Source organism: Eucalyptus grandis, chromosome 6, assembly GCF_016545825.1.
Source record: "Eucalyptus grandis isolate ANBG69807.140 chromosome 6, ASM1654582v1, whole genome shotgun sequence".
Taxonomy (NCBI): domain Eukaryota; kingdom Viridiplantae; phylum Streptophyta; class Magnoliopsida; order Myrtales; family Myrtaceae; genus Eucalyptus; species Eucalyptus grandis.
Window position 1 is genome coordinate 38,917,081 of NC_052617.1, and position 27,289 is coordinate 38,944,369.

Below are 27,289 nucleotides of genomic sequence, written 5' to 3' on the forward strand. Positions count from 1 at the left end.
CAAATGTGGAGTTGAAATTTGATTTCAATGAGCAAGAGTAATTACTGGGAGAGGTCAACCACTCATGGACTGTAGAAAGGAGCACATTTGAAAAGGAAAAAGGCACATCCAAGAACATGAAGAACAACATTTTTACTTCTATCGTTGTCCTTTAGTTCCTTGCAATTTGTTTCCAATCATTTCTAGAAGTATATTAAGAGTCATTTCAATTTTTCATTTTTCGTTGGTTAATCAAACACTTACTCTTGTTCTTTGGTTAAAAATTGTATTTTCGTTGTTAACATCAAAAAATTTCGAAATATTACGTTGACAACTTGATCAACGGAAGCTTATTAAGAGGGCGACATAAACAGAAGATCGCTAAAGTGTTGAGAATAGTTTGTCGACAAGAAAATTCAGTTTTAGTCGATATAAATGTCAACGAAAAATGGCCAAGCATTGGAGTGAAGAGTTGATAAATAAAGAACCTACTCAGTTGATAGGGAGAAGCGTAGAATGTGACTGTCAAAAAAAGTGGAGTTAATGTAACTATTGAGTAGTTGAGTCGATAACTCAGATATAATAAACTTTGTCGATAAGTCTGGCTGAATTTAGAAGTCACGCGGGGCATATTTAATTTTTTTTAATAGCCGTATATGTAACTGTCAATTGTAGATAATTTTTGTAGAGATCCCCAATCAATACAAGAACACGTGTTGTTCATCTTTGCTGTCAACTTTCCACTACCATTTACTTTACTGGCAACAGCTTTTCCCTATATTCGTACTTTTGGATTCATTTCCTTTCACTTTCATGTCCAAAAAATCAACAAAGGACCTTCATAATCTTTGTCTGCTCATATCAATCAATCCATGCTACAAAAGGTATTTTATATTTTCCAGTGAAGCAGATGTCATTAAATTCTTATCATCAATATGAGAACTCAATCATCAAGTTCTTGTTCCTTTCTTAATGCACAAGCATTTGTCAATAACAAAGCACACAGACCACGATGTTTAGTTAGGATCGTTGATTGATTAAGGTAGGGTAAATTTCATTTTCAAGTCAAACGATTTAAGATTCGGAGTTCAATCTATTTGTGATCGAACGACAGTCATTCACTCCCTTGGGGCGCCGTGAAGTTTGGATTTGCAATCACTTTTTTTTTTTTGTCATACTCTAATTATACTCTAACACTCACTTGGAATGTGAAATAATGGAGCTTCTCATACAATCGGATTCCAAGTAATTGGCACTCAAGACAAAATGGGATAATTACCAAAAACATAATAAACATAAAAAATAATAATAAACATATTATATAGATATTAAATTCAATCATAAACTTTTCAATTTTAAGTAATTTATTACTAAATATTTTGACAATTTGTCAATATATTCATTCCAATCAATTTTGGCCAATAATTGCTAACATTAATGCTAAGCGTCATACATTGTATGACGATATTGATGCAAATAATTTTTTTGTGCATTTTTTAATTTTTTGGAATTTTCAATAATTTCTTTGAATTTATTTTCTTTTCTCTTCTTTCCTTCTTCCTTTGCTAATCGTTGGCCATTACCAAGGCTCGGCAACTAGCGTAGGAAGAAGAAAAGAGAAAAAAAAATTATATAAAATATTTAAAGTATCGCCCACATCAGCGACTATTGTACCTTATACAATGGTCCTTATCAATGTTAACAATTCTCGACTTTGAAAAGAAACAATTGCATTGGCTTGGAGCTGAATGATTCTTGGGTGCTCCCTCTTGTCCTTGTTCAAGCATCATCCCAGGATTTTAATAGAGTTTCCTTTTGGAATCTCAACCTCCTCCAATTTTTTTATAAGTTCTTCTTTATAAGGCTATCTCGACGTTATCTTCCTAAAAGTTAAAGAACCTTACCCTCCTTAAATTCAATAAAACGGTCTCAATAATTAATCCCGAATTCTTGGCGTGGGTAGGAAGTTATTCAAATCTAATCAGATGATCGTATGCTATTCACTTATGATCAATTAGGATTTTTTATAACATAATTTGAGATTCTACAGGACGGCGGTCTATCTTTGTGTTATGACAACCTAAGAGTTTGTGGATTCATAGCATTGTTTATACACCATAGATTAAAGATCAATTACACGAGTTAATAAAAAAAACCAATTAAAATTAGAAATTGGAATTTTTTTTGAAGATGCTTAATAAATGTTATGAAGGCATGGCTTATTTGACAAATAAAGATGAGCATAAGTGAATGAGGGCAATGTTGCACCAACTTTATTCCTATTAAACTATAGTCAACCCATTTAAGTTGGTTGGATGCATAGAAATAATGGAACCCGTTGAAGAGCAAGAGATGGGAATGTGCCTTTTGTTTTGATTGGGCAAGCATATTGGGTGATCTTGGACTTCTCTCACTCTAAAAGTTAGCTCAAAAAATTAGGCTTTCCTTCACATGTATAAACCAACCACCAGCCCCTTAAGATAATCTCAACGAAACATATAAAATGTGCCATTTTATATTAAGTATTGGCTCTCCATACAATGGAAAATTTCAAATAAGCACATGAAGTAAGGTCATTTTCTTAAAAAAAGTCTTAAAAGTGAATTTTATTTCAACTAAAGCGTTGAAGCGCCAATTTAATCTTAAAATAATTTCCAACTTACCCACCAGTAGGCAAGTGCAGTTCAAGTGATACTCTATGAGTTAGGGGTGTGCACCGAGAATCGCCCAAACTGAAAACTCGATTAATTAATATATATATATATATATATATATATATTCTTAAGAAAAAATCATAATTCCTCCCAATTTTCTCATTTTTCATTTTATTTTTGCCCAAAATAGCCCGACCCGTTTAGTCATTTATTGCATTAAAAAATTAGGGTTACTAGATTGCATAGCATATAGTTTTAGGTGCATTTATTTCTTAATTTGACATTGGGTCGGTGACAAATGGGTTTGATTTAGGTCGATTTTGGGCGGTTCCCAAAGAGGATGGTCAAGTTCCCGATTCCCGCTTTTGGAACCAGTGGCCAATCAATCCGATTCCCCGTTCCAAGGTGGGACTAACAATTCTGAGACGAGCAGAAATGAATTGATTAATATATATATACATTTCTTAAGAAAAAATCATAATTCCTCCCAATTTTTCTCATTTTTCATTTTATTTTTTGCCCAAAATAGCAAATTTGCAAAATCCGGTTTTCTGCCAATTGCATGGGATCGGTCTGTTCCTTCGAGGTCCGGTTTCGAGAGCGGTCTTGGAACTTGGGAACCGAATCGGGAACCAATCAATCCGACTACGAGCCATGGTTAAGAGCATTATCATCGATGGGCATTTTTTTTCCTTTTCTTTCTTATTTTACCTCTGTTTGTCTCCTTTCTCTATTTCCATTTTTGTGGTAACTGGCTGAGGGTGGGCCGGCTTGGCAAGCACAAGAAGACGAGGGAGCCGACTTGGCACGGCCAACTGAAAAAGTGGTTGCGCCACACGTGCATTGGAATGTGGGAAGAGAAGGCTACTAGTTACAGAGAGGAGAGTTGAGGCCCTGAGCAGGTTGGTCCCTGGGCATAAACATCCACTTTAGAGATTTTTCTGTGGAAATAATTTCACTTGAGAATCTTATTTAAAATTTTCCCCTCATACTAAATAGGATTTCTTCTATTAGACATGATTTATCGATATTTCCTCTTTTTAGTACAAATCTAACCGAGTGCCAACATATTTTATCCAGTGAGTCATACACGATGTTCAATTCAATCGGGTCCTTGTCGATATTGATATTTTTTCTCTCTATGCTGTTGTTTCTTCTTGAAGGTTTACCAAAACTTTTGCCAATGTTTACCAATCCCCTCCCTCATTTCTTTCATTTCTTGATATATTTATGATTCTTCTCGCTTGTAGTATGCATTTTATCGTACATCACACGAGAAAAGTACCAAAAAGCTTTAAACCTATTACATTAATACCAATTCAGTCCTAAATCTTTTCATATTAATATCAATTTAGTTCATCTAGTTAAGTTTGGCTAGCTATGCTAACGTGGACGTCGATTGGTGGCCGGATGCCAACACTGCAATTTTTAATAATTTTTTTTTTTCGATATTTATTATTATTTTCTTCTTCTTTTCTTTTTCTTTTTCCTTTTCCTTTTTCTTTTCTCTCTTCTTCCTCTTTTGAGTTTCTTCATAGTGGCCAACAAGCCTCTGGCTAGCGAGGACCATGAAGCCCTTGTCAACCGTCAACAAGGGTCACAACCCTTGTCCAGCTTCGCCCAGGGCTGCCAACAAGGCGACTTCACCCAAATTTGAGTGAGGCCAACCTCAGCCCTAACAAGGCCATGGCTCTCGCCAGCCACCGCAAGGAAAGTCTAAGGAGGAAGAAGAGAGAAAAGAAAAGAAAAAAAATATTAAAAAATTGTCATCCAGCCACAAGTTGGCGTTCAAGTCAACATCGGTCGGATGGGCGAAACGATACCAATGTGAAAAAATTAGGACCAAATTAATCCAATTAAAAAGTTTATGACTGAATTGGTACAATGCAATACGTTTAAGACTTTTTTTGTACTTTTCCCTACGTCACACGGCAGAATAAACGATTAAAGTTTAGACTATTCATGATCGATTGAATGTCAAATTTCGATGAATGGCCTCTCGAAACATTGTAGAGGCGGTCTCAAGGATGGGAATCTTCGTGCATGGAGCTCTAGAACATTTCAAATAATAATAATAATAATAATAAAATAATAATAATAATAATAATAATAATAATAATAATAATAATCGTTATTCAGAATTCTTACAAAAGTAACAAACTCTCAAAAATCCTAACTCTTACAAATGCACCACATCTCTCACCCGCACATAAACATTTTCACAAAATGTATATTAACACTAAATTTTCTAAAGAAATTGTTGAACAATCAAACTAGTTCGTGTTAGCAAGGTTAGTGCTGGGATACAAAGTTACAAATCAAGTGAATCGAAGTCGAAGTGAATAAGTAACCCTAATTGGTTCGTTTAACACGAACTATGAGATTAAAGACCCTTGTGCAAAAGAGTTCTCATCCATATTTTAGGAAAGACGCACCTTGAATCTTTTTTATGACCTGAAATTTTCAATACATATGAATATTGACATGTAGATTCACAATTCATTTTCCATAGTTTTTGGAGATTTGGATAATATTTTAACTTTTGGTCGGAAAAAAGAAGAAGAGAAAAGAACCTTTTACTTTTGCTTAATCCTAAACACCTAAAAAGCCTTACAAACTTGTCGTATAATGCATATCATTTAGCCATCAAGCATCACGCTAATTTACACTCTAACCCTCGACTAATATTGTTTCTTGACCTAATGATCTTTCTCAGCAACATCGAAATGCATTGAGCAAGTCAATCCTCAAAGGAAAGTCCTTTCAAAACTTTCTTCTATCTTCCAGGTGTGGGATACTAATTATAGAGGAATTTTCAGATGAATGTAGTCCTAATTTAATATGAACCGGGATAAGCACGTCATACATTTCTTCAAAATTTCCTTGAATTATGTAATGATACAGGATTCCAATTAACTACATAATTAGTCAAATCACGCTATAAGCAAGCTTTTTGGCTTCGTATTCACTAAATATGATTTTGCCTATTTATTTGGTAATTCAAAACCAAAGTCTTTGAGATACATATTTATCTCTTTGGAATTGAGTTACTAAACAAGTTTCATTTTTTATGTGACAAAAGAGCAATTGGAATGTCAAAATTTGACACGGAATGATATTTAAGTGTTAAAAGTGCAAAAGTAACACTTAAATGTCAAAATCGAAGTAAAATGGATTAGTTAAATGCCATTGGCAAAAAAATCCGATCTAAAATGCTGATGTGGCAATGTTCTGAAGAGACAAATGCAAAGTGACATCATTTTGCACACTAACATAGCTAGACATGTATAAAAATGACGATGTTTTGCTGACGTGGCTGATAATTAATATAAATATTAATTAAATTAAATTTAAAAGTAAATTCATTTATATATTAATTTATTTATTTAAAAAAAAAAAAAAGATGATGAAAATTGGAGGCAGCTGAGGGTTGAGCCCTTGTTGCCACCTCCCCGCCATCACTAGAAAGGCAGGCAATGATGAGGAGAGGGTTGGCCAGGTCACTAACCCCTCAACAAGGGCTACAACCCTCCCCAGATCATACAAGAGTCATTGGCCCTCTCACAGTCAGGCCAAGGGCCATTGCCTACGGGAGTGACACCATCAATCGACAGGATCCCCCCCCCGGCCAAGGCCCAACAACTCTGGCCGACACCCCCCCCTCCCTCATCGACCCTTCCCGACGATGATGGGAAGACAAAGCAGCCCTTCATGCAATGTAGGCAAGTTATATTATTAAAAAAATTTCATGTAGAATTTTCAGTCACCTCCATCAAACTTGATACTCAAGTGTCTTATTTTTCATGAAAAGTGACACCTAAATGTTCCATTTCATAATTTTTGACACTTAGTGTCTTCTCATGCCAAATCGTGGCATTCTAGTGTCTAGCTCCCTTTTTATGCATTTCCCAAGTCTCATGGGCTAGAGGGCTAGGTCGTGCCAATCATCGGTGGAGCCAGCGAGATCATGGCTAGAGTCTTTGCGCATTATGGCGCCAAGGTCGTCATTGCCAACATCAATGACTCGCTCGGCCACTCTGTCTACGACTCCCTTGACGAGGACATTGCCTCCTACGTCCACTACAATGTCACCGATGAGTCCCAAATCAAGGCCATTGTTGCCGAGGCCATCTCCACCTACAGCAAGCTCGACATCATGTTCAACAACACTGGGATCGCCGACCCGAACAAGGCCAACTTCGGGCGAATCCTCGCTGTGAACATCACCGGCGTCTTCCTTGGGATAAGGCACGCGGCGCAAGCCACAATCCCGACGCGAGGCAGTTGCATCATCAACACCGCCAGCATCAGCTCTGGCATCGCCTACATGTGAGTGAAGCACGCAGTGCTGGGGCTGACGAGGAACACCGCCGTGGAGCTGGGGCAGCTCGGGATCCGGGTCAATTGCTGTCGCCCTACACCTGCGCGACCCTGCTGGCAACAAAGTTCATGGGCTTAGGCCCAGCAGAGATGGAGGCATTCAAAGGCACGATGGCAAACCTGAAAGGGGTGACATTGAAGGCAGAGGACGTGGCGCACGCCGCTGTTCTTGGCGAGCGATGAGGCGAGGTACGTCAGCGGCCACAACCTATTCATCGACGGCGGCGTCACGGTCATTAACCCGTCTTCCACATGTTCCGGAATCCGCCCGAGGAGGCCTGATTGGGCGTGCTCGGTTTTTTCGTTCGGCCCATGACCGTAACCGAGTGACATGATTCCCAGTCGACATAATTCAATGGTGGCCCAACTCTTGGGTCGGGCCGTAGATTTGAAGGCACAAGGTGACATCAATCAGTTGAATAAGAAGGGAGAGTTCATTTTCATGGGAGGGACATAGGATTCTTTCGCCGATGTAGGCATCTCATGTGTATAGCGCAGTTGTACTCTATCCAATAATTGCAAGTAATAAGAACGAAACATGCTAGACATACGAAAAATGCATGCTAAACTAATCTAATTGGAAAACTCAATATGGATTTGGTGTCAAACTAACCAAAATCAGTGAGCCGTAATTCCAAGACTTGCTTTCCAAAGAACTAAAGAAGCATGACCGATATTTTTTTACCATGTCTTTTAGCAAGTGGTTTTATGTTATAGCACATGAGTGCTTAAAGTTACAAGCACAGCTATTCGCGTGCTTAGGTAGAAGAGGCAAATAACATAACGCACGAGGAACGCCCTGCATGATGCCGTGGGCAACCAAGTTTGTCGGCGTGGGCCCCGCGAAGCTGGAGGTAGTGATGGACATGGTGTCGAACCTGAAGGGGGTGACGTTGAAGGCGGAGGACATGGCGGCGCCGCCCTGTTCTTGGCAGGCGACGAGGCGAGGTACGGCAGCAGCCACAACCTGTTCTTCGACCCGTTTCAAGTATGGCCTCATTTCTCGGCTCGGGCCGGAGATTTATAGGCCCACGGTGACATTGACCGGCTGAAAAAGGAGGAAGAGTTCATTTTTCATTTTTCCCGATATTAGACTGCTTATGTGTCTAGCACAATTCTACCCTATGTAATAATACCAATTTTTAAAATAATAAAGGCTAACTAAAAGAGGCCATGCTAAATCTTAATCTAATTACAAAATTCAGTAAGTGTTGATTCCAAGACTCGGGTTTCGAAGAACCGAACAAACATGATGGTAATTTATTACCGTATTCTCTAGCAAGTGGCTTATAATACATTTCCAGCACCGCGTATCGGTACTAATGGTTGTATACATAGTTATTCACGTACTTAGGTAGAAGAAGGCGAATAGCTTAAGGTGTGTTAGCCATTGTTAAATGCAGCAAATAGGCTTAAAATGATTGGGTATACATGAAGAGAGGGCAAAAAAAATGTTGGTGTACGAAACGCCTACGGACAATGATCGGTTTCTTTTAAACCAACGGAATGTAACCATGTGAACCATTTGTGCTTTGCAATAATAGTTCCATTGGCACCCTAAAAAAGACGACTTTGATGTCAAAGAGCTGAAATTAATCTGACTATATATTGACTATGATTTTGATTATGATATTAACTTGGGTCAATATTGATAAGAACATGTTAAGACTATTGAGCCGAAGACTAATCTCTTAAGTCAGGCCATAATGATAAAGCATAGTCATTGATTGAACAAAGGACAAGACTGACTAAAGGTCATGTTACCCATTACATGTGATCTAATATCATATTGATTACGAATACACTCAACGATTAAACTCCAACATCGATTTTGAGAAGCCAAAAGAATTAAGTCAATAAGGAGGAAGTAGATTCCATCTATTGATTGATAGCAAAGTCGACATTAGATGAGTGAAGATTGAAGGGGCATTGACATTGACTCACAACATTCGGTTGAGATCACCTCGATTGCAAAGATATAAATAGCGAAATAGTCATTGCAATCGAACTCTTGAGTGAAAACGATTACTAAGGGTATGAACTAGCGGTTACTGTCAAGCAGTTATTGCAATCAAACTCCTTACGTGGGAAGGATTGTCATTGTCAAATGTGGAGTTGAAATTTGACTTCTATGAGCGAGAACAGTTATTGGGAGAAGTCGACCACTCATCAGCTATAGAAAGAGGAGCGCATTTAAAAAGGAAAAAGACACATGCAAGCACAAAAAGAACAAGATTTGTACTTTTGCCAATGTCCTTCCTGGTAAATAGTTGGCATTCTCGTTAGTAGTTTCTAATCAAAATTAATCAGAAAAATTATGTTGGAAAATCATTATAATGTTTATGATTAATTTGGTCAAATTAAAAGATTTATTACCAAATTGATACCCGCACAATAATTTTGTCGAAGACAAATAGATGTCATGTTAAGCGTATGTAACCTTTTCAGAATATTTGCAATGTTAAATATTTTGAGATTATAGAGTTGAAAGGAATCCACACATTTGAGTACATTACATATTACCCGTAAAGAGGCTTCTTTTTTTGTTTTTATTTTTCCTAAGTTCTCCGCCGCATCAGCTTTGGAAAGAAACGATTCCATTCGCCTGGAGCTGAATGATCCTCGGGTGCTCCTTATTGTCCTTGTTCAAGCGTCATCCCCTTTTCTTTTCAATAGAGTTTCCTTTCGGAATCTCAACCTCCTCCAATTTTTTATTTTTTTTAATTTTCTTTGGAAGGCCTTCTTTGTTTATTTGTTTTCATTCACTTGGGAAGCAGGATTATACGAGCAGTTGAGAGTTGGGTTTGTGGAAATACATATATCGGCGCTTTATCATTCCAAGAGTCGCATGACTTGTGAGTCATCTTGACATTATCTTTCGATAAAACCGTATTAATAATGAATCCCGAATTCTTCGTGTAGATAGGATTATCTAGGATCCTAATCAAATGATTGTTGTTACTCACCTGTTATCAATCAGGATTTTTGGTAACGTAACCTAAGATTCCGCAAGACGGTGGCCAATCTTATGCTATGGCAACCTTAGAGTTTGTGCATTTACAGCATCGTTTATGCACCATTGATCGAAGATCGATTACATGAGTTAATAGAAAATCCAATTAAAATTAGAAATTGGAAATTTTTTTCTTAGATGTTTAATAAATGTTATGAGGACATGGCTTCTTTGACAAATAAAGATGAGCATAAGAAATGAGCGTGATGCGCACCGCCTCTATTTCTACTAAATTATAGTCACCCCAATTAAATAGGTTGGATGTTTAGAAATAATGGAACCCGTTAAAGAGCAAGAAACGGGGATATCTATTTCAATTGAGGAGGGCGAAGATGCCTTTTGTTTTGATTTTTTTTTTTTTTTAACTCAAGCATACAAAATGTGCCATTTTATATTAAGTAATGACCCTTCATACAAGGGACAATTTCAAATAAGGACATTGACCTAAGGCCATTTTTTCAAGAGAGTTTTTAAAGTGGCTCTTGTTTCAACTTAAACCCTATAACGTCAATTTAATTTTAAAGCACTTTCCAGCTTCACGTGCATTTCAAGTGATACTTTACAAGCCATGTCCGAGGGCATTTTCATCAACGGGCATTTTTTTATTCTTTTCTTTCTTATTTTATCTTTGTTTGTTTTTCCTTTCTCTATTTCCTTTTCCATTTTTGTGGTCATTGGCCGAGGGTGAGCCAGCTTGGTAAAAGAAAAAGAGACAGAGAGAAATGAAGGAACGAAATGAAAGAAAGCAGAAAAAGGAAAAAATTAAATGTCGTGAACGAAAATGCCTCTGGCCGTGGCTCGAAAAATGCCACGTGAGATTCATGTGCTCAACCACTGGGGGTTCACCCCAGTGGCCACCCTTCCAATATGGAAGGGGGAAGTGAGGGGTTCAAATCCCCACCTTCTCAGGGGGATGGGGATAGGGACGCGTAAGTTTGAGAGTAGGTTGCGACTCCCACGCCCTGCAAGAGGTAGGGCACAAGTCCGCAAGTGAGTGTAGAGTAGGAATAGAGTATGACTGACCAAAAAAAAAAAAAAAGATTCATGTGCTCGCTGGCCGGTGAAGATTTAGCCTGTCGGTGAGCTAAGAATATGTTTTGAAATTTGATTACACACTTAAAGAGCTCTATTTAATATAAGATCCACTCTAAAAACCTTTTTAAGAAACTAACTTCCCTTAAGGATCCTATTTGAAATTTTCCCCAAATATTAAACAAAATTTCCTCTATTAGATATGGTTTATCAGCATTACCTTTTTAAAGTACAAACCCAACCAAGTGTCAACATATTTTACTTGATGAGTCATATGTGATATTTGACTCAATTGGGTCCTTATCAATATCATTATTTTTCTTTCTATACTAAAATCCGATCTTCTCGGAGGTGTACCGAAACTTTTGGCAATGTCTACTAGTCCCCTCTGTCATATCTTTCATTTCTTTATATGTTTATGATTAATAGTATGTATTTTATCCTAAATCGCACTGCATAATATCGTCCGAGGGGACTATATAAAGAAAACTCCATTTGATCTGTCTTCCTTATTGGACCACCTATGCAGCAAGCAACAACGACAACAGTCCAGCAATGGGAGGCTCTTCACTTCAATACAGGCAAAGTTGAGTGATTCCTGCCTTTGCCTGTATCATTTCCTTTTGATATTGAATAAAATCATCCTCCTGCTTCACTAATTTAAATTGTTCTCTAGTTCCAATATGCACTTCAATACATTTCTTCGAAATTTCTTTTATAATTGGATGAATACTTAAACGACTCCATAAGCAATCTTATTGGCTTTGTAATCACTAAATAAGATTTTTCCTGTACCTTTTAGAGAAAAATCAGAGTCTTTGACGTATATATTCATCTCTTTGGAATTGAGTTACTAAACGAGTTTCATTTTATATGCATTTCTAATATTTAATAGGCTGGAGGGCAGGGTTGCGCTAATCACCGGAGGAATCAGCGGAATTGGCGAGATCACGGCTAGAGTCTTTGCGCACCACGGCGCCAAGGTGGTCATCGCCGACGTCAACGACTCGCTTGGCCAATCCGTCCGCGACTCCCTTGGCCAGGACACCGCCTCCTACGTCCATTGCGACGTCACCAATGAGTCCCAAATCAAGGCCGCTGTTGCCGAGGCCGTCTCCGCCTATGGCAAGCTCGACATCATGTTCAACAATGCTGGGATCACCGACCCGAACAAGGCTCGCATCGTCGACAATGACAAGGCCGACTTCGAGCGCGTCCTAGCCGTGAACGTCACCGGCGTCTTCCTCGGGGTGAAGCACGCGGCGCAAGCCATGATCGCGGCGCGGCGCGGCTGCATCATCAACACTGCCAGCATTAGCTCCAACATTGGCGGTTCCGCCTCGCACGCCTATACGTGCGCGAAGCACGCCGTACTGGGGCTGACAAGGAACGCCGCCGTGGAGCTAGGGCAGTTCGGGATCCGGGTCAACTGCTTGTCACCATTCGGCTGCGGGACCCCACTGGCAACAAAGTTCGTGGGCTTGGGCCCAGTGGAGATGGAGGCATTGATAGGCGCTACGGCGAACCTGAAAGGGGTGACATTGAAGGCAGAGGACGTGGCGAACGCCGCTCTGTTCTTGGCAAGCGACAAGGCAAGGTACGTCAGCGGCCACAACCTGTTCATCGACGGTGGCGTCACGGTTGTCAACCCATCGTTCCACATGTTCCAGTATCCGCCCGAGGAGGCCTGATTGGGCCGGGTCGGTTCTTACGTTCAGCCCATGACCGTGACTGAGTGACATGATTCCTGGTTGAGCATAATTCAATCATGGCCTGATTTTTGGGTCGGGTCCTAGATTTGAATGCCCAAGGTGACAATGATCAGCCGGAGAAGATGGAAGAGTTCGTTTTCATGGGAGAATCATAGGATTCTTCCACCGATGCAGACATTCCTTGTGTCTAGCGCAGTTGTACTCTATTTAATAATTACCAATAATAAGAACGAAACATGCTAGACATACAAAGGATGCATGCTAAACTAATCTAATTAGAAAATTCGATAAGGTTTTCGTGTCGAACTAACCAAAATAAGCAATCGGTAGTTTTAGGACTCACATTCCGAAGAACTAAACAAGCACAACCGACGTTACATTCCTAACATTGTGCATCAATACTCAAAAGTTATATGCGTAGCTGTTCATGAGCTTAGGTAGAAGAAAGCAAATAGCATAAGGTGTGATAGTTGCTATTAAATGCTATAAGTGGGTTTAAAATGATTTTGTTGTAAATGGGCTTAAGAGGATCATAGGACACATGCTAGATATTATGTTAACTAACAAATAAAAAGTAAGTCCTAAACATTAACAAAACGCTAAAAAAATCTTCAACAGGTCTTCCATGATATTCGCCCTCAATTTGACACATGAAGGTCTAGGATGCCCAACTTGTCGACAAGAAATGTAAACCAATCTCGACTCAACACCTTGGTAAAAATGTTGCCAGTATGATGGATATGTGCTTGATGATGATAGCAATTGCGCAGGGGGCATGTGCTGGGTAAAAATGTTTGTAAACCATTCACAGCAGAGTTTCGTATAATAGAAATCGTATGGTGGATCTGGATATATGTAATTCGATGATGCCATGTTTAAGTATGCTCATATATACATACAAATCGTCTCATGGATATACCAAGTACCATCAATTGAAGGGGTTGATAGAAGTCAAACATTGTGTCAATCATCTCAAAGCTTCATCTGCCTCTCTCGAAGGGGACAAACGAGCGAGGTGTGAGAATAAATGAAGGGACGGGGGACGGATCCGGGTTGATGGCCACTTGATTAATGCTGCTCAGCGCCCTCAGGATCTTCCTCGCTTCATTATGATGCGACAACCCCGATTGCATAAGAAAACTACGCCAGCTAATTTCATTAATGCGGGCAAAATTATATCTAAAATCTTAAATCTATTACATTTTTATCAATTCAATCTTTAAATTTTCAATTTTACTAATGAAGTTATAAACATTTCAATATTTCATCAATTTAGTCCATTTAGCTAATTTTAATCCAAATTTGTTAATGTGAACGCCGTTATTTTACTTGGGATGTCTAACACTAAGATTGACAAAATTTACTAATTTTTGAGTAAATTATTTTTTTTTATTTTTTATTTCTTTTTATTTCTTTTTTTTATTTTTTCCATTTTCTTCCTCTGGTGATTGCCCACCTCTAGCTAGTCACCGGAGGCTACAATCGATGAGGTCACCCCTTGACAGATCCCGACAAGGCCAAGCCTCACCAACTATAGCCTTTGGTTAGTCGCTAAACACTAAACCACCACCAAAGGAAGAAAAGGAAAAAAAAAGAAGAAAAGAAAAGAGAAATTAAAAATATAAAATTAATTAATTAATAAATATATTTTTTATTCATGTCGGTGATTTTCAGCCAAAATTAGCTTAATATATTCAATTAGCAAAAATTGAAAAGGTACAAAACATGTAACTACTAGGGTTACCTCGGTAGCCACCCTTCCAATATGGAAAAGGAAGATGGAGGGTTCAAATCCCCACATTCTCGGGAGTTGGGGTGAGGATGATTTAGTTTCAAATGTGAGTTTCAACTCCCATGTCTTACAAGGAAATAGGGCAAAAATCTAAGATTGAGAGTTAGAATAGGAAAAAAAAAAAAAAAAAAAAAAGGTACAAAACATCTTAAGTGGAAGCCATTTTCAGGATTTGTTCAACCACCTTACTTTGCGTACGTTTGTACTACATTAAATTAAATGCTTTAAGATCTAGCGGCCGAAAAAGTCCGGAATTGTTTGGTCCACAAAATTTGACTTTTGTGAAAATTCCATGGAAATTCGAAATTGCTGTTGCTCCTTTAATCGTTTCAATTATTTCAACGTCAAAAATGACTAATGATGTTTGAGATCTAAGTCCGAGGGGACTAGATGATGTTTGCCGCCGAAAATCGGTTCAACTTACCCTAATATGAAAGCCGGAATTGTTAGGTAATAGTCCACAAAATTTCACTTCCTTGGAAATGTGAAAATTCCCATGTCACAAAAGCAAAAGCCCGAAATTCCAAAATTGCTGTTGCTCCTTTAATCATTTCAATTATTTCAACTATGTGTGGTGATAATATCATTCAACAATTGAGAAATTCAAGTCAGGCATAGAACGGCGTTTCCATAAAAGCACGGCCATTCGAAATTTTATATGACCCGCCATCGTTCGTAGTCTCTGCATTCAAGACTTGTGATTACATAATTTCATCATTCGACACATGATATTTAAATACCAGTCTTTATTACTTTGAATGTATAAGAATGCTCATACATATGTATATACATATACATACATACATACATACATACATACACATACATACATATGTATATGTCTAAAGGTACTTATGCACGAGTTCTATTGCCCCTTTGAGAAACTTGTTAGATCCTATTCAACAAAATCGGCTCAACCAATAAAGTGCTTGAAACATACTCGAGCCAGCCATTGCTGGGGTGGCGCGATGCCAAGTGTCGCCTAGGATCATCCGACCCTACTAGGCAGGCCAAATTTTGCGCACCATCCTCAAGTGTCTCCCACATCTTCTCTCTCTCTCTCTCTCTCTCTCTCTCTCTCTCTGAGTTTTTTTCTTTAAATTATCCGATATTTAATCCAATTAACGCTTGAAAGTCACATGTAAGCACCAATATATCCGGTGAGTATTAACGTTGCGCTTGTTTGTCAATCTTTGTTATCATTTCTGTTTTTATTTCAATGGAAGGATCAACTCGAAACATATACTTCAAAGATCCAATTGCATGAAAAGTAGTTTCAGGACCCGATCGGGAATAACTCGGGCATCTACAGTGCCTTTGTCCCTAACATGTAACTCTTTTCTAGCAAACCCAGAGGCAAATAAAAAACTGCATTGGTGCATTCAAATTAATACTAAGAAAAGTAACAGGTATGGATCTGAATCATTTCTCTGAAAATCTGGCTAACCTCATTAAGAAAAGGGTTGCCAAGAACAGTAATCCCCGGTCGCAGATCAAAGCGCAAAGGGACTGCACCACAAGGTTGCAAACTAATCCTCGTGATCGCAAACCGACGACCCACAAGAGCCGTTAAGATTCACAACTCGAACCTCCAAACAAGGGGGGCATCATTCGATTAAACTAAGCTTGCAACTCCATCTTTGCTCTCTCTTTACCCGGCATGCCCCATTATTCTTTATGAACATCAGCTAAATTTAGCGTACTGTTTCTGTATTCTAGCATGAAACATGTTGCGTGATCCCCTTTTTCATTTCGGAGCTCGCATACCCAGAAACCGTAAAGCTGTAGTCGTGATTGTTTGTTTCTCTGTTAGGGTTAAACGGGTCTCGTTTGATCGTCTCGGCACAGTCCAAGGGAAAAGACACAAGGCAGAATATTCAAATGCGTCACCACGTTCACATGCTGGCTCGGTACCAAGAGGAAAGGGGAATTTAATTGGGGGGTTGGTCATCTCGACCCGGGGCGTGGCAAGTTGGACGCATTTTCTATAGTCGACAAAGCATCGAGATGCTTTGCTTTAATCTCTGCATCAGAGCATTTATTCTGGACGATTCTTCGTATCTTATTTGGTGGCAGTTGGAGCGTCCTCCTTGGCCTTCCTTCACTTCATATTCCCTTCCCATGTTGCAGTAAGTTTCTTTACTTAGTTATTTACAAGCTTTTTTATTCTTGTTTTCATACATGTTCAGATGCTAATCGGGACTAACTTTCGCATGTCAAGTAAGTCCGCCTTTTCGGTCTTAGTCCAAAATACGTCGTCCCCGACGAGCTCAGTACTCTCGAGAAATCGTGTATGTCTTCATCTTATCCTTTTGAACTGATCTTTCGCTATCAGCTTAGCATTTCCACCATTACAAACCTCAAAAATGTTACCAACAAACAAACTTGGGGCATATCGTCTTAATGACGTTTAAAAGAGATGAGTGGATTCTATGTGTTCTTGAGAGTGAAGTTCGATATATGCACAGTTGTCCTAGCCCCATCAGGAAACCTTTCACAGGCCTCCTGGCCACTTTGTGCTGTCTTGCGGCTTGCTTGCCTCGTGGATTTTCATCCATATGTGCAATTTTGACCTCACCAGCCATCATAAAGGGTGATTTGTCATGCGAGAAGTGGGAGCTACATAGTTCTTGAGCATTTAGTCGGTATGTCACGTCACCGAAATGCATCTGGACTGTCAAATCTGAAAATTTAGATTCATTTCACCACACATGATATAGTTATATATCTGAAAGTTTGGATACATGTATGTATATACATCTACGAAAGCAAGTGTAAATTTCATATACAGAAGCTTCATCTCTTAAGATTTTATATGTTTAGAAGAACGATTGTCTAAAATGATGCTCAAAAGCTAGTCATGTATCATTTGAATCCCAATGCTCCCTCTCTTCGCCTATTTTGCCCCATTATTATTCGCTATCCTACAGTTTATTTCACAAAATTTTTATAATATTGAAAAATACTTTTTATGATAATCATTTTTTAAGAAAATAGTTAATTTTTCATTTGTTTGGTAATTTAGAAAAAGTGATTTCATTTTTCTTAGAATGGGGAGTAATTTTCTTCTAATTTAAACTTGTTATTTTCGGTCTATGAAAAATGTTTTCCATAAATCGATTAGTTATCTGTCATTCAAATATCGAAAAATTAAAACAAGTTTTCGAGAATAGTTTTCTTTCAAATAAAGAACCATATATATCCCTTAAATTGAGATCACGAGATTCACAATCATTATTCACAATTTATAGTCATGTACTGACTTTTGTATACCATTGTTTGTAAACATGTTGAATCGTCCGCATTCTCACCTGACACCCCAGCTGGCGAAAATCAATGATTTACGCCAGTTCGACTATTCCCGGAAATTGCAAAAATCCGCGGTGGCATATTTATATCCGGAGCTCCCCTCCCCCACGAAAGCCAAAGTCATGACGACGACGACGGCAACAAGGGTCGTCGGTTCAACATCTCGACCGGTCCAGTACAATCTTTCGGGCCCTATAAAATCTCCCCTATGCAAGAAAGACATCGACACATCAGCTTTTCCCCACAAATCCCAAGAGTCCCAAAAACCTCGCTTCATTCATTAAAGTCTCTCCCAAAGAGAAGAAAAAAACAACATGAACGGTTCATCTGAAAAAAATATGAATGGTTCATCCGCAGCACTTACTCCGAAAAGGTAAGCATGCGCTACTCAACTTCCCATTGGTCAATCCGTCTTGCCTCTCCATTTCTTTTCTTGATGCAGTAAATGTGACTCGACAAACTTTCTTTTGTTTCCAGACTGGAAGGCAAAGTGGCCATCATCACAGGTGGAGCAGGCGGCATCGGGGCGAGCACCGCGCGGTTGTTCGTCCGCCACGGCGCTAAGGTCGTCGTCGCCGACGTCCAGGACAAGCTCGGCCCATCCCTGTGCGAGGAGCTAGGTGCCGAGGGTGCTGTTTCGTACGTCCATTGCGACGTCACGAGGGACGAGGACGTCAAGAATGCCGTGGACTTCGCGGTCGCCAAGTATGGCAAGCTCGACATAATGTACAACAACGCCGGCATCACTGGGAAGGTTTACCCGACCGTCCTCGATGCCGACGGCGAGGACTTCAAGAGGGTCCTCGACATCAACGTCTGCGGCGCGTTCCTCGGCGCCAAGCACGCCGCCAGAGTCATGATCCCGGCGAAGAGGGGCGTCATCCTCTTCACCGCAAGCATCGCCTCGACGTGTGCCGGCGAGTCGCCGCACGCGTACACGACGTCGAAGCACGCGGTGGTCGGGCTGATGAAGAACCTCTGCGTCGAGCTGGGGCAGTACGGGATCAGGGTTAACGCCATATCGCCTTGCGGGATCGCGACGCCGTTGCTCAGGAACGCCGTGGGGCTTGAGAAGGCATGCTCGAGGAGGTGCTGAGCGCGTCGGCAGTGCTGAAAGGGCCGGTGCCGGAGCCGGAGGACGTGGCGGAGGCGGCGCTGTATCTGAGCGGGGACGAGGCCAAGTTCGTGAGCGGGTTGAACCTCGTGGTCGATGGCGGTTACACCACCACCAACCCGACCTTCAAGATGTTGCTGGAGCGTTTGATGCCTTGATCTCCTAAAGATCGTGTAGTAGCGGCAACTAACGATTTGATAAAAAGAGCATGCACGTAGTGTCTTGTTGAAATATAGCATTTATCATATCTCCTTCCTTACGTTGTCGTTTTGATAAAAATAAAGAAGACCATACTTGTGGTGTGCATCAATTAGATGTATTATTCAATGCAATCGAGTGTCAAACTTCTCAATTGATGAAATCAAGTCCCGATCAATTACTGCAGAACGATGTCAAATTTCTTCACTTTTCAATTGATGTCAGCTCTAAAATTCTACTTGAAAATGCGGCAACTCGTCGCCCTTCATAAACAAAACGCAAGTTAAACTCGTCACAATAGTATTACGCAATCATTGTCACAACGAATTGCTGAACGCAATTAAATGCTAATTTCGGAAAAGGTTGGAAACTTGGCTGCATCGATAACAAGATCTAGGATTCGACTTATAGTGAATTTCTCACATCTTTCAGCTAGCGCCATACGTTGTGTGCATGCCGGATTGGAGCAAGCATATCATTTAATCCGGATAAAAAATCGCACAAGCAAAGCGAGCATAATTCAGTATACAACTTCATTTCGACCACAATAACGTATGGCCACCATTGACTGAGGATACGTCCGATATTTTTGAAACAGATCGCACGACGCCAGAAGATAAGAAAATGAGGATGGAGGGTGATTAAATACGAGAGTAAAGGTGAAGGTGAACGATCCCTATCGCCTGTCAGAGATGCAGCCTTTTAATTTTCCGGGGGCCAAGTTTTTACACAGATCACAGGCATTTTGCAGATCCGTTCGGACATTAAAGAGGGTAGATGAAATATTGCAGGCCTTGTGACTTTTCGAATCTCTCTCGTCGAGAAGCTTGACGACTTTGATCGAGAAATTTTCTCTAGTGCTAACGAAAGTACTCTGTTTTTCCCCGTGACAACTCACGCTCACACGTTGTCTTGACCTCGGCATCACTTTTGTATTGGAAGATTGCACCTCCTTTGTACCATAGGATGATCGTATTTTCAAAGTCGCGGCTTTCGTGGCCTGGACATTGAAGTGACGAGCATGGAAATTCAACCAATTGATTTGTGCAGCGGATTCAAAATTGAAAATCACAGGAATAAGACAATTATGGCCAAGACAAAATGAGCTTGCTTTATTTGCCAGGCACTTCTCTGGCTATTCAACGAACTAGGAAGAAGGTGAATCTCCATTTTTTTTCTCTAGCAGGGTATGAGAAAACTTTAAGGAACACATCATCCTAGTCGCTATATATGTGATTCAATAGATGCATGGACATGCATAGATATCACTCACCTATTGCAAAGAGCAATGTTGCAAGATTTAGTCCATCGATGTTTTCATCCCAAGAATGGTCCTCTGATGATTTGCTTGGTCGTGGTGAGAACAGGGATCACCGAAACCTTGCGCAAACTAGTCTATTGCCTGAGACGTTCAAAGATGCAACATCCATGAAAAGCTAGATCAGCCATTAACTTATCCTGCGAACCAGTCCTACAATCTCTGCTTTGAATCGGAATAAGCTAATGGGTTGGTGAAGGAGCGGTTCATGCTTATCCTAACTTCTGCTCTTGCTGTTGTGGGGATTTAGGGCAAGTATTCTTGACAAAACTACAACAGACTTCCTTTGCACAAAAGATAAGTGGGATCCATGAGAGATTTTTATAAGACTAAATCTATTTTAGCAATGTTCTTTTATAGGTTAGTTCAACCCCTCAACGACCTTGATGAGTGAAATTTTTTTTCTACAACCCTGCAATATCTGAATTAGCATAGCGAGCCTAGAATGAAGAAGTCCATTCTGGCGATGCCAAAGATGCGCTTTCAAAAGCTGGATGAAAATTAGTGGCCATAGCATCTTCATGGTGAAGTTTTTAGCCCGTATAGGAAAGGAAGTATAAACAGCGATAACAGGAGAAGCAGACAGTACACACATGTACCTTGAGCCTTCTCATTACTCACTAGAATTAGCGAGACCAACCATGTTAAGCATATGGCGATCCTCCTTGAACCTCTCCAGAATGGTCCCTTTTACAGCATCCTGCTTTTCTAGTTGCTTCTTTTGGACAACTCCCCAACACTCAATCACCTCTGGGAGAATTCGGCTGGCCGTTGAAAGGCAGGGGCTACCGAACGTTGTGCATGCAAACGTCTGCCCCTGGTCGAAGCTTGCTGAAATGAAGAGGCCAAAGTGATTCACTCGCCCTCCAAAACCTATCCCATTTGGGATTTCCTCCGATGTGAAGTTTACTGCACACTGCAGAGAAACTAAACATGTTCAGGTCAATGGAACAAACAGCAAGCAAAGAAACGAAAGGTAAATTGCAAACTACCAACATTAGTAGAGTAAGTAGTTTACCACCTCAAGGGGAAGATAATGGGTATTTAGGCTGACAAATCCTGCAACTTTTTGAGGTGATAAAAGTATCCGTCGAAATTTTGGGAAAACTTATCTTCTAAAGTTATGTTACAATGATTTGCTAAGAAATGTGGCAAGAATTATTCTGGCTCTCTATTACTCTTTTGAGCAGGATTCAAATAACAAAGATGCTAAATCCAGGTAGATGCGATCCGAAGAAAGCTGTCCATTATGGGATGTCGTACAAAACAGGAACAGCTACTTTGCAGAGAGCTTTTCTCTTCCTAAAGCAAGGAGGGACATCTGTTTAATCCAATTCTACTTGCATGGGAGCTGCAATTTCCAAGGATAGAAATAATCCATGTTTCATGGAGAGCTCGGTGTGTAAGGCCCACAACGAAATATACTTCCATGCATGTCACTAAAAAAAGGACTTTTTAAGAATTTTAACAATAAAGAATGAAGAACAGCCAAAGAATCAGATTATTTTTCTGCTAAAGAAGAATTATCAATTTTAAGGATACAAGATCAAGGAGAAGTGGCTTACCCATTGTACATTTCTGTTTGCTCCAGTAGGTCTATATATGGATGCGTGAGGATAAAGCTGGAAAAGGAAAGACTTCATATCTCCATAGAATTCACTGTGCCTCTCCCAAGGCTGAGAAGCGTAGCCTCCATATATGTGGCCTTCTCTGTCCTTAATTATCAAGATGGTTGGCCCTTCACTGTTGCTGCAATTCCAAGCACAAACATTGGTCATTACTCTCCCATTCAAAATTTCCAATCTCTCTGAGGAAAACAAGACTGGAGAGAAATTTTCCATGTCAGAAGAATATTTATTATCTAGCACTAGGGAGACAATTACAAAGTACTCATAGATTGACACATGTCATAAAAACTGGGTGCAGTCTTTTCATTGCCACTGTTGCTTCTTGTGCTTGCTCAGAAAACGAAACCGAAAATTATAAGGAAACTTATCTGATCATTAGTATCAGAAGCCATAAAATTCTCAACAACTAAAAAAGCTACTAGATATTTAGTATCTTAAAAAATCAAACAGAGAAAGAAATTAAAGCAGCAGTCATATATTAGGTCCTAAATTACAGTTTAGTTTACCACACATTTTATATGGGTAAGAAACAAGGGACAAATTAGGCATGAATGACAAAAAGAGGCCCTCCACCAACACCTCAGGTAAGGTCGGCACTTGAATCTCATAGTCTCAACAGAGAGATCTTTAAAGCAATGCAGCTTTCTAAGTCTATAAAGGAAAAGCAAGCAACTTGAATGCTCAACACCAGCATACCATGGACTGATGCACCTCAGCAGAGGTAGCACCTCTATAATTCTATATTTATCATTTGTTGGTGCATGTAAAATCTGAAGTTGGAACTTGGAATTAACTGCATAGTATATGTCACGCCATGCTCATGTCTTCAAAGAGTGGCTAACACTTCATGTCATGAGCAACAACCATTCATGAATGTGGGTATGTTTTTTTACATGCCAATGACATCTGTGCTGAAATCTAGGCTGGTCTCCCCACAGTATACTTCACATCTGCTCAAATCTGGGATAGCTAAGAAACTAGAAGATCAAACCTAATAACCCAATATATGTTAAAATAAAGGGAGAGAAGCAACTGCATGACACAAAAACAGAAGCCAAGCGTGATTAAACAATAGCTGCGAAATCACAATTGGAATAAAGAATTACTTGATGCTCCCCAAAAATGTGCTGAAACTGAGGCCACTGAGAGAACTGTGGTACAAAAGCTTCCAATGCTCGAGCTCTCCTTCTGAGAGAACACCTCCTATATGCCAAGCATACTCTTCGTTTAAAATGATCTCACCAGAATCAACGTTATTCCAACATGATAGACGAGGAACTTGAGAACCCGGTCTTCCTAATCATAAAAGATTGGAGTCAAATCATAAAAGATTGGAGTCAAACTTCAAATGCTCTGTACCATTGAAATAAGACATTTCAGATAGGAAATTAAGCAGTGGATTGATCTCTCCCTCCCTCCCTCCCTCCTTCCTTCCCTCCCTCCTTCCCTCTCTCTGAAAATTATACGCTTAAACAAATCATTAGAAGATGTCCTTTTCTATTATTGATGTCAAGCGACCCTATTTCCCATTTGTCACTAAAGCTACAAGCCTGGTTGAGAAAATCATATCGAATCACTGCCCATTAGACTTTGCCCTCGTATAATGTGGAAAGTTTAACCCTCATAAAGAGCTCGCACATTCACCTCCATCTATTAAGATATGTTGCCATAAGGGAGTTTCCAAAGAAACTATCAATAGAAAGAATAAGGTCAAGCTGAATTTTCATTTTAAAGAAGAAATGAATAAGTGAGCATTTTGATTTTGATTTGAGAGTAATATGTTGCAAAGTGCCATGGACGAGTCTTTCTTAACAGCTAACCAAAAGTATTTTGACCAGCCAACGTAATGCCCTCTTAGATCATTTTAGTCTTTATAAAGAGCCTACTTTGGCCAAAAAACCATAACAAGAGTCTCTTCTTTAAAAAATAGAAGTACATATACATGCATAAACAGCCAACTGCATTAGAGAGAAAATGTCACAATTTAACCAACTTGTTTTGACACAGCTTAAGCCTGGGGAAAATGAACCTGAATCGGCAGGCACCAACAAGCTTCCAAGGAACTTCCTAACTGACGGCACAAGTGCAAACCATCTTCTTAAATCCTCTAATGACATACGTCGGTCACCATGTCCTTGCACAGTCTCTGAGAAATTTGTAGAATCGAGAAAAATGTGAAGATCCTCTTGTTTTGGACTCCCTGCAGTTTGAACCCTCTTGGGACTAAATACACTGTCAAACACTGTGATCATAACAGATTCCAGATCAGACCTGTCGTTGCATTCATAAAGCCATGCCATCAGCACAGAAAAATAAGCAACAAGCCAAATGAAAAGCGGAAATCGGAACTTTAGCATAAGCTGAAACAACATAACGTTACTCACTCTCCCCTGATGAATGAAAATGGCACACCACACGCTAGAGCAAGCAAGATATTAACATAGCTTTGACTACCATGCCATTAACATAGCTTTGACTACCATGCCTTTTAAAGAATAATGAGCAGCCTACTGCAAAGGTCTCTTTTTCTAGTTGACACTACATACCATTTAATGGATATAGCCTACAAGACAGTATTTCAAGCTAACATATTCATCAAAGAGTAGGGACATAACTTCCTTATCCAAACAATTTAAGCCATTAAATTCTTCCAATAATACAATCCAAAAGATACTCCACCGATGAATGAATCGGTATTTCCATGCAAAAACATTATTTTACAGACAGACAAACATATGGGTTCTTACCTCGTCACATTTCCATCATCACCCACATCCAGTAACTGATAGATGAAATCCTCGATCTCATCTCTGGTCCCCTTTTCATAAGTAGCCTGCGCCCCGCAAAAAACGAAGCACGACCATGTCATCCACTGCCCATGTACAGTACACAGCACCCGGTTAAGCGCGAAATTAGATGGCGGAAAGTTCTCACCTTGGCGATGACGAGGTCTTCAAAGTTAAGCTTCCCGTCTTTCCTCTTCTGGGTAATCAAATCGAACAGCCTCTCGCCCAGAGGGCCACGGACCCGGAAGTACGCCTGCGCGAGAGCACCCCACCAATCGTTAGTGCGTGAGAGAGAGAGAGAGAGAGAGAGAGAGAGAGAGAGAGAGAGAGGGACCTGGAAAACAGGGAGGGAGACGTGACGGCCATTGGGCTGGGACTGGGCGGCCAGAGAGAAGAACAGCGATCGGAGATCTTCCAATTCCTTCTGAGCGAAAGCTCTGCGCAACGGGACCAAAAAAAGCAAAGGAAAAAGTTGGCAACTTTGAGTCGCGATTGCGCGCGATCGAAGCCTCGCGAAGTCGAAGGAGGGGGAGAGATCGATGGAACCTGGAGGCGGAAGCGAAGCGAGGATGGGCGGGCGGCGACTGCGATTGCGAGTTGCCCATCGATGCCGCTCTCGCCAAAATCGCAGAGCTGATTCTCCTTCTTCCCCGGCAGGTCGCGCCCGTGCGAAGATCGGGAAGCAGCTAAAAACACTGGACGCATCGCAGGTACGATGTCACGGCTTCGCCGTGGGAGGCCACGTGGATGATTGGATCGGCAAATCAACGGTGGGTTCTTTTCGTGCCCGTCGGATGACCTCCACCTGGACTCGATGAACTGATTCCCCAATTTTTTTGTTGCATTTATAGGGCCATTTGGTTGGACTTTACGGAAATGCTCTTAAGAGATTGCAAATATATTTGAAATAAATGAATTTTTCAAAATATTTTCGAAATATTACACCATTTGATAAATTATAATCTCAAATAGTATTAAAATGTAATTTTAACATAAATATTGTTCGGCAAAACTAATATTTGTAATGGGCTTTTGCTTTTATTTTTATATTTTTAAAATCTGAAAATCAAATCCGGTGGTCGGAATCGGCTAACCGCCAGCCAATTGGCCGTCCTGGCAGCCAAATCTAGTTGCCTGAGGTCATAGCAACGGCCAAATCTGACCACTTGACCTAGAGGCATGACCTCAAGCGCCTGAGGTCACAGAGGCCAGATCTGGCCGTTCGGCAACCAGATCCAGACGGCCAGATCTAGCCTCCAGATCGCCAAATCTGGCAGCTTGAGGTTGCACGGACCCAAGCGACGTCACTTAAGTCTGCGCGATCTCAGGCGGCTCGCTTGGGGTCCACGCGCACTAGGCGATGCCCTTGAGGTCCACACAATCCAGGCGACGCCGCCTGGATCGCAGGTCGCGCCACCCCCATGCAGTGGTCACCGGGGACGCGCGACCCTTAGGCGACAATGGAGGTGACAATGGCGGCTATCGAAGAAGCTCAATGGGTGGGGAAAGAAGAAGACGAAGGGGGAGAAAAGATGAACACTGACGCATTACATTTCCAAAATATCCAATGCCCAAAGCACCTCTTCCCCAGCATTCAGCTTTCAACATTGAGAATGCTCACATTTGGCAAATTAACATTCAAAAACATTTGCCAAAATCGGTGTTTTATTACCAATCACAAGTACAAAAATTTTCCCCAAGGGACTTCGGGCCCCAACTTTTACACGTATCTCGAGGATCGGACAAATAACCATCACCAGAAGAGTAAAACAACTAAATATAATCCTAAATTCTCAATCAATGTTTAACATTATCCTTCTATTTACTCTTCTATCCATCTACTTTAAAGGAAAAAAAAACATGTTAGGCTTTAACATGTCCATCGTTAGGATTGTTATATTCTTATTTGAAATTGCTATTTTATTCGAAATCCATGTGAATTTTTTCTTTTCATCCACCATTCAAACTTAACAAATTGGTAGCTATATTAATGAATGTTTTCATATAATTTAAAAATTAGTTTGGACATTTATTAATAGTTCAGTGAGCATATTAATCAAATTAAAGTCCGAAGATAACGTTCTATATTGGATTAAATTTTATGGATCACTTATATCATTTGTCCAAATTAGAGGTGGTGTTTAGTTATAATAAGATATAAAGATGATGTCTGGTCAAACTTAATATGTTCCTCAAGAGATAATAAGACTAAGAATAAACAATAGAAGTCACTCAAGCGGATTTTGGGATATTGAGTAACTAGAGCTCTTTGTCTAAATCCATTTATATGATCTTATTATTTCCACTTAGGAAAATTTAAACACAAGAGGGAACATGGTCTCGAAATTGGCTGGGCCTTAAAAAAAAACACCTC

General features: G+C 40.1%; 3 protein-coding genes and 1 pseudogene across 3 annotated transcripts; 3 read left to right on the plus strand and 1 right to left on the minus strand.

Moving 5' to 3' along the window:
• Window positions 1–4,624: 4,624 nt before the first annotated feature.
• On the plus strand, window positions 4,625–7,329 carry LOC104415125 (annotated as a pseudogene).
• A 490-nt stretch (window positions 7,330–7,819) lies between these two features.
• On the plus strand, window positions 7,820–12,749 carry LOC104415117 (secoisolariciresinol dehydrogenase). Its single transcript, XM_039314551.1, has 2 exons — window positions 7,820–8,001; window positions 11,954–12,749. The coding sequence occupies exons 1-2, from the start codon at window positions 7,820–7,822 to the stop codon at window positions 12,747–12,749; spliced, it is 978 nt and encodes a 325-aa protein (XP_039170485.1).
• Window positions 12,750–18,003: 5,254 nt separating this feature from the next.
• LOC104447298 (secoisolariciresinol dehydrogenase) lies at window positions 18,004–19,342 on the plus strand. Its single transcript, XM_010061055.3, is given in 3 exon segments — window positions 18,004–18,244; window positions 18,349–18,947; window positions 18,950–19,342. Coding segments are annotated over 3 exon segments (852 nt in total). The 5' UTR covers window positions 18,004–18,185; the 3' UTR covers window positions 19,144–19,342.
• Window positions 19,343–20,819: 1,477 nt separating this feature from the next.
• Window positions 20,820–25,622, minus strand: LOC104447288 (MTOR-associated protein MEAK7). Its single transcript, XM_010061048.3, has 8 exons — window positions 25,462–25,622; window positions 25,250–25,352; window positions 25,064–25,168; window positions 24,877–24,962; window positions 24,159–24,400; window positions 23,236–23,425; window positions 22,067–22,250; window positions 20,820–21,417 (listed from the first exon to the last, which is right to left on the minus strand). The coding sequence occupies exons 1-8, from the start codon at window positions 25,518–25,520 to the stop codon at window positions 21,115–21,117; spliced, it is 1,272 nt and encodes a 423-aa protein (XP_010059350.2). The 5' UTR covers window positions 25,521–25,622; the 3' UTR covers window positions 20,820–21,114.
• Between the last annotated feature and the right edge of the window lie 1,667 nt (window positions 25,623–27,289).

What these genes read in the sequence shown, in the direction of transcription:
- LOC104415117 (XM_039314551.1), top strand. Translation starts at nt 7,820, where the DNA reads ATGCCGTGGGCAACCAAGTTTGTCGGCGTGGGCCCCGCGAAGCTGGAG. An exon ending in TGTTCTTCGACCCGTTTCAA is followed by an intron (nt 8,002 to 11,953) that starts GTATGGCCTCAT and finishes AATATTTAATAG; the next exon opens with GCTGGAGGGCAGGGTTGCGC.
- LOC104447288 (XM_010061048.3), bottom strand. Translation starts at nt 25,520, where the DNA reads ATGGGCAACTCGCAATCGCAGTCGCCGCCCGCCCATCCTCGCTTCGCT. An exon ending in TCTCCCTCCCTGTTTTCCAG is followed by an intron (nt 25,169 to 25,249) that starts GTCCCTCTCTCT and finishes GCTCTCGCGCAG; the next exon opens with GCGTACTTCCGGGTCCGTGG. An exon ending in AAGACCTCGTCATCGCCAAG is followed by an intron (nt 24,963 to 25,063) that starts GTGAGAACTTTC and finishes TGCGGGGCGCAG; the next exon opens with GCTACTTATGAAAAGGGGAC.